Source organism: Mytilus californianus, unplaced genomic scaffold (assembly GCF_021869535.1).
Source record: "Mytilus californianus isolate M0D057914Y unplaced genomic scaffold, xbMytCali1.0.p SCAF_14, whole genome shotgun sequence".
NCBI classification, from domain to species: Eukaryota; Metazoa; Mollusca; class Bivalvia; order Mytilida; family Mytilidae; genus Mytilus; species Mytilus californianus.
This window is the reverse complement of record NW_026262626.1, coordinates 37,855,911-37,863,521: the sequence shown is the minus strand read 5'-3', so window position 1 is coordinate 37,863,521 and position 7,611 is coordinate 37,855,911. Positions and strand designations below refer to the sequence as shown.

Below are 7,611 nucleotides of genomic sequence, written 5' to 3'. Positions count from 1 at the left end.
GTTAACACTTCTTATACAAAGATTGAATCGGTCACAACAAGGGTGAGTTGTTATTTTTTTTTCACTTCAGATCAATAGATATCTCAACAAATTCTAGTAGCAATTTGCTTATTAAAAGCATTCTTTTGTAAATCGAGTCATTTTATTTCCGATTTCAATTTTGGCAACTCACAGACAATTCCATCATTCTTTTCTTTTTTCTCTGTGTGCGTTTCAAGTTTAACATTGTATGAAATGAACTTAAATGAAATGTATAGTTATATGTGTAGCTTTATATAAAGTTTTCCTCAACCGAATAGCGTAGATATGTCCAAACCAGCCAGTTCAAACCTGTTCAGTCTTAGCCATTTAGTATCTATATTATTTATTTAAATTACATTGTATAGAGTTTGGCATATTGTATGTCCTTTAAATGTGTGTATGTTATGTGATCTCATAAACAAAGTGTTACATCTTTGAGATGACAAAATAGCTAGACTTTATGAGATAAAAAGAAAAACAATCTGATATTTTTTCTTTGTACATAAAATTGTATCAGAACAGATGACAGACTTTTCAAAAACGCTACATATATTTTCTTTTTCTTTCATAAAATGTTATATATGTACTTGAAAACTTGATTTAAAGATTGAGCATTTAATCTTTTGATCAATTGTGATGTGATGCTTTTGTTTCTTTTTTTTTTATTTCCTTGTTGAAAGACAGTTATAGATTTGAGGAATCTCTCTCCGTTTCCGTTTCCGTTTCAGATAGACTTTAGCTCGAAAACCGGTTTTTGATGTTGATTGCTCTGAAGATTTCTGATTAAGTTCCGCTTAAATAATTTCAATTGAGATTGACACAGCACTACCGGATTCCGATGACAACAGAGGTTTTATAAGGCCGAATGGGCCGACACCCAAATATTACTTTTTCATTGAAAATTGGATTTGAGTGTGTTTTCTATAAAGTTAGTCAGAGAAATCACTTCTAATCATTTGTTTGAATTCTCACTCATATGACACATTGCTAGTCAAAACAAAATAAGCAGATTTGGTTTGATTGCCAATAAGACAACTATCCAACAAATGATGAAATGACGTTGATTTCAGTTAACAATATGGCACTGTAGGGCAAAAAAAAAAAAAACAATGAGCAAAACCCATACCGTAAGTGGGTTTTAGTCAAAGACTTCCTAGGCAGATATTGAAAAATAGTCATTTCTAATTTATGCCAAAGTTTTTATGTTGAATTGATCACGTTATTTTACAGGACTTCTTGTACAAGAAATGACTTCCAATACTTCACTTTGTGACATCTGTAGCCTCCGTTATATTTCCAATCCATCTACCCACTGGTGCCAAGACTGTGACGAGGCTCTTTGTTCAGACTGTAAGGAACATCATACATTATCAAAGGCAACCCGTGATCATACATTTATTCCAATTGCTGATTATAAGAAATTGCCTGTCTTTATTACCGATATCAAACCAAACTGTGAAATACACAATGAAAAATATCAAAATTATTGCCAGAAGCATGACTGTCCGATTTGCTACAAATGTATTCAGGACCATGTCAAATGCACGGACAATATTGTACCACTCGAAATGGTTACTCAGCACTTCAAAACGTCTCATATTTTCGATGATTTGACGCAGAGTATTTCAGATTTAGAAACAAATATCAAACAGCTGCGGAAAGGCCGTGAAGATAATTTGGTTGAAATAGCAGATCAATACAAATCATCAGTCATGAAAATTAAAGAGTTGAGAATAAAAGTGAATCATAATCTTGATAGCATTGAGCAAGAACTGATGTCGCAGCTCAAAGACGCTGAGTCCAAATGTAGTCAAGAAATAAAAGAAATTCTACAATGTCTGAATAAAGTAGAACTGGAAATTTGTAATTATGATAGCACATTAAAAGGTATAAAACAACATGCTTCAGAACTACAAGTGTATCTGGTGACGAGAGAAATCGAAAAGCAAGTGTCCGAACAGGAAAAAAAATTGAAGTCCATGATGGAAAACAAACTTTTTGATTATTTCACTTTCAGTTTGGAGATACACTCAGAAAGGGAAAACATTTTATCTGATCTGTGTGGCACAGTATCTGTAGAAAAAAACCCAACCAAAGACAAATTAATTTACAGTAAATCAAGACAAGCTCAAATTTTGTCAAACGTTATTAATTCTTTCGATAATATTAAGTTAAGACGAATTCAAAAGTTTAATCCTGGAAGTAAGAGCGTTACCGGGTGTATCATCCTCCCAGACGGACGAATGGCTTTTACTCAGTACCAAAAAAATCGATTGCTGATCAGGAAGGCAGACGGAAATCTTGATTTCGAAATTCAATTGTTAGAAAATTGCACATTTGACTTAACTGTAGTGGACGTTGCTACTGTTGCTGTAAGTTCTGGTGCGTCTATGTATAAACCACATATCCAGTTAATTGACATAAATTCGAGGGAAAAAACAAACTTGATACATACGAAATCCAGCTGCTATGGGATAGTGTATGTTGATGAAACATTAATATGTTGTGGTAATGTCCCAAATGGAATATATAAGATTGATTTAAAAAGTAATCAAACGAGCGTCATTAGTAGCACAATTGTATCAGCGACAAAGTCATATATAGCATACTTTAACAGTAAGTTCTACGTAACGAATGACCGAGAGCACACTATTACATGTTTTGATAACCATGGTACTGTTATCTGGACTTACGAGGACAGGATAAACATTATAACTCCACAAGGTGTTTCAATTGATTCCAACGGGAATGTGTTTGTAGCTTGTTTTCATTCGAATAATGTTAGTGTGATATCGCCAGAAGGAAGCCGTGCAAAACAAGTTCTTGACCATAAAGACGGATTACATAATCCAAGTGCACTGCATTATGAGCGTACTACCAATCGACTTCTTGTTGCTAATAACAATGGCACGGTATGTTTGTTTGAAGCGTAGTAAAAGTTACTGATTTGAGTGAATGAACGTTATGGGATACTCAGTTTTCCATCATTTGTCATCTTTTATATAAAGATTGCGAATAAGACCAGGTATATTCTTATCTAACTTATTTTGCAAATCTAGGGAATTGTTTATATAAGAAATGGAAAGACCGGCGATTTTTAACATTGAAACAAAAAAGTGCATAACATAGAAACTTTTAACAGAGATTTTTTAGGAAATAAATTGTCTTTCCATTGATAAAAAGATATTTGATTTGTCATTTCTTGTTATTTGGCATCTCAAAGTAAAAGTTACTAAGTTTATACATTGGAATCATACACAACCATGTTTGACTGATTTTACAGTTTCATGACTTGTTTGTTTTGTTCGTTATGGAAGTCACCATTCTTTGTATTGTTTAACTGATAACTTGTTTTAAAGTTTCATGTAATTTTTGTTCTTGGCGGTAGTCACCTCTTTTTTTTTGTTGTTTATGTACACTTAATTTTTCAGATGCATAAAAGTTTTAAAAGGTAAAGCTCGAAAAACTAAAGCGGCTTCTATAGATATGACAACTTTTAGAATATTAATTTTACATTTTCTCTTAAGTGGTTTATTGTATTGTATACGAATAATTGGGGGTAAACCATAAGTTTGTTTTCTTGTCATTTCATTCACAAATAACGTAGCGTCCCTCTTAAAAAAAAGATTTTGAGTCTTTCAAATTTCAAATAAATAATTCTCCAAAAATATTGGTAATGCTGCGAAAACTTACCATCATTTTTTTTTAAATTTGCAGCATGGTCATTTTTTAATTTGTCTTTTCACCTTCTTTTGATATTCAAAACACATCAACAAAGTTTTGTATTCGTTATATTGTTAAATAAAGTGTCATTTTACGTTTTAAGGCGCTGTTTGTGGAATTGTATTAAGAATCCTTGATTGTAATCTATATCATGTTTGTAAATAAATATACACACATGTTTTTTGTTTCTACGGAATGATTGAATATATAGAATATTTCCGTGATTTTGAAGAACATTAAAAAATGTCTATAAAATGTGCAGCATTTCTTATCAATTCCATTATTGGAGTAAAAATCTAATATTTTTTAAGCTTGAAACTTTAATGAGAAGCTTTGATGGATAAAAGTTTAAAGAATGGAGCAGAGTTTATAATGACTAAAACATTTCCAAATGCACATTTGCATTGAAAATTAAAACACAACTAAACGTGTATTGCTATACAGTTATACTTATTCCGGTTCTTTATCCTGTCGATGCTTATATTTTGGCATTGCACAAGGTCATATTTTTTTCTCAGACTGTTCACATTGAATTCATGGGATGTGCATTAATTGATATCTTGTCTTATATGCATTTTTTTATTAGTTATAGGCTAATAATAATATTTTAACTAGTTTTCAGTAGCTGCAAGGACTCTCAGATCGGTAATTTGTGTATTTAGTTTTTTTGTCAGTTTTTTTTTATCGATCGCCGGAATCAAGCCCTTTTTAACCGTTTTTACAGTTTGTTCTTGGGCTGTGCTGTTACACCAACCGTCCCAAGTTAGGAGCCTGTAATTTAAAGATTGTCGTTTGTTGCTATTTATCATATCTGTATTTTACCTTCGTCACCAAAACAGGTATAGAAACTGCTTCATTCCGTCCGTACGTCTGTGTGTCCGTCCGTCCGTCTGTGTGTCCGTCTTTCCGTCTGTGTGTCCGTCCGTCTGTGTGTCCGTCTTTTCGTCTGTGTGTCCGTCGGTCCGTCTGTGTATCCGTCTTTCCGTCTGTGTGTCCGTCCGTCCAAAAGACCTTAGGTAGAAAACAACTTTCGTCAAGATTTTCTTTGCCTCTTTGAAAGGAAACTACTTTATATTTGATCCAGAGCTTGATAAAGTTGAGTTGCACCGATTAAGCAATTCTACATCAACCGTGCAGCCACTTCCTATTTGCCGATAGTTTGAAATTTTACAACACTCAGGCTACAAGGAAAACTTTCGTCAAGCTTGTCTTGGCTTCTATTGAAGGAAATGATTTCACGTTTGATCTGGAGCTTGTTAATGTTGAGTAGTACAAAATAAGCAATTTTTACATTAGCCGTGCAGTGACTTTCAGTTTGCCGATGGTATCAAATTTACAACGCTGATTGTGGAAGGAAAATTTTCGTCAAGCTTTTCTAGGCTTCTATGGAAGAGAAAGATTTTATATTTGGTCTGGAGCTTGATAATGTTGAGTATTACATAGTAAGCAATTTTTACACCAGCCGTACAGCTATTTCCTGTTTGCCGATAGTTTTTAATTTTGGAACACTCATTTTACAAGGGAAATTTCGTCAATCTTTTCTTGGTTTCTTTCAATGGAAATGATTACATGTTTGGTATGGAGCTTGATAATATTGAGTAGTATAAAGTAAGCAATTTTAACATCAGCCGTGAAGCCACTTTCAATTTGCCGATAGTTTGAAATTTTAGAACACTCATTGTTTAATGAAAATTTTCGTCAAACTTTTCCTGGCTTCTATGGAAGGATATTATTTTATATTTGGTCTGGAGCTTGATAATGTTGAGTAGTACCGAGTAAGCAATTTTTATATCAACCGTTCAGCTACTTCTTGTTTACCGATAGTTTGAAATTTATCTAGTACTCATTGTACAAGCAAAATTTTCGTCAATTTTTCTTTTCTTCCACGGAAGATATGATTAGTTATGTTTCAGTATATAAGTTACCTTAATCAATTGCATGCAGCGAAGCAGGTCAAGACTGTTGTTTATTGTTATCGGTTTTGTTGTTTCCTTGTTTTACATTTTATAACTTACTATGCGGTATGGATTTAATTCATTGTTGAAGGTCATACGGTGACCTATAGTTGCTTATATCTATTTCATTTAGTATTTTTTTTACTCGAAAATTGTCTCATTGGCAATCATACCACATCTTTTTATTTCTGTATCAGGGCCATTTTAAAACCTTAACGGGCAATGATTTGATGAGAATACTTCATGTAGACAATAATATTTGAGGATCACCATCAGTTTTTATCAATGTCCCACTATCCATTTGGTTTGATTGTAATCAAATTATGTCATAAAACTTACTGAATATGTTTGACGCTTACCACTATCGTCTGCAACAAATTTGAAAATATGTTAATGAACAATAATTCTTTCAAAGTTAGATGAATGTAAAGGAAACACTGATATGTGACTAATTATAAAGTAACGTTGTCATAATTATCTTTTTGAATGCAGATACAATGTTCTCATCAGACAAGTTTTTGACAATATACCAAAAAGTAGACATTTATAGTAACCTGTATTTTGCAAGGATCAAAATTTAGTTCAGAATAGGTATTTGAGTCAAATGAAACTTTATAACTTTCTATTGCACAATGCTTAAACAAAATTGCGTTTATCAAACGTCAGTAATAGGCCAAAAACGATAGTCAATGCTTGTCCATACATTTGTGTAGCTCTAGATCATCCTGATTTTTTTACAAGGTACAAACAAAGTTATGATAACAGTGGCAATAACAGTACAGGTCTATATCACGTTTTATGTAAACTTTTGACATGAAAAAGGAAAAAGTTTTATGAACTTTAAGAATCACCTGCAATGTACAACAACAAGGGAGAAAATAGCACGTGTATGTCAGTTTGTAACTTGAGTAGCAGTATGTAATGGTGTGATTACACTATGCTGTTAAATTCCTATCTGCATATACCCCAAAAGATATAGCCGTTGAAGGAAGTGTAGGCAAAAAATAATTGCCAAAATGTATAACCTATTAAATAAAATATATTAAATATATCATTTTGATTTAGAAAGTGTTATCCCGTTCATTTTATGATAAAAAAAAATATCAAACATAGACATGTATACTCATCTTAAGATGTATTTGTTTTTAATGTGTCGATTTGGTTCCCATCTAACTGACATATCGTTATACCCGCATGATAAGCTTCATGACAAAATTAAAATAACCCATCTGTTTTGTTTATGCTAGTTCTAGAGTCACGCCTTTAATTACATTATAAAAACTTGTCTGCAAGATCAAACCATCTATATATATCAAATGAATCCTTATGTAAACTATTTAAATCGGACGCAACAATTTTATGAAGTGTTATTTTCATTTTACAGTCAGGAAATTATTTCTTCAAAATTATCTCCCGATTACGCCAGCTAATGTTTTAGTACGGTGACTAGAAGGGTAATTTCAAAATTTTAATGGACCGACATACCATACGGCTGATTTTAGTCTTATTTGAAGATAAATATAATGTTCGTAGATTAAAGTCTGTCGTACAGTGCTAAAGTGGCGCAGATTTTTGAAAATAGCGATCAAAGGTCAAAAGGGGAACTTTCAAAAACATGTTTTTTTTTACATTTCGGACAATTTTTCGGAAACCTGTCATGATAACTAATACAAGTTTCAAGGAAATCATGGTCTGGTAATGTTGAAATTTAGCTTGTTACTGTTACACCTGATTGCCAGAGATTTGCGACTTATACCCCCGCTTCAAACATGTGTGAAAATGACACACTCTACCTTCATCCACGGAAATTTTCAATCAAATATGTCAAATCTTTGAATCAGATACGCAATAATAATTGGCAACATATATAGATTTTTTCAATGAAAAACTAAGATCAAAGGGGTACAGCAAT

General features: G+C 32.5%; 1 protein-coding gene across 1 annotated transcript; it reads left to right on the top strand.

The window, feature by feature from the left end:
- LOC127724483 (E3 ubiquitin-protein ligase TRIM38-like) lies at window positions 1-3,924 on the top strand. The gene is made up of 2 exons (XM_052231464.1): window positions 1-42; window positions 1,252-3,924. The coding sequence occupies exon 2, from the start codon at window positions 1,269-1,271 to the stop codon at window positions 2,952-2,954; it is 1,686 nt and encodes a 561-aa protein (XP_052087424.1). The 5' UTR covers window positions 1-42; window positions 1,252-1,268; the 3' UTR covers window positions 2,955-3,924.
- The last annotated feature ends 3,687 nt before the right edge of the window (window positions 3,925-7,611 follow it).

What these genes read in the sequence shown, in the direction of transcription:
- LOC127724483 (XM_052231464.1), top strand. Translation starts at nt 1,269, where the DNA reads ATGACTTCCAATACTTCACTTTGTGACATCTGTAGCCTCCGTTATATT.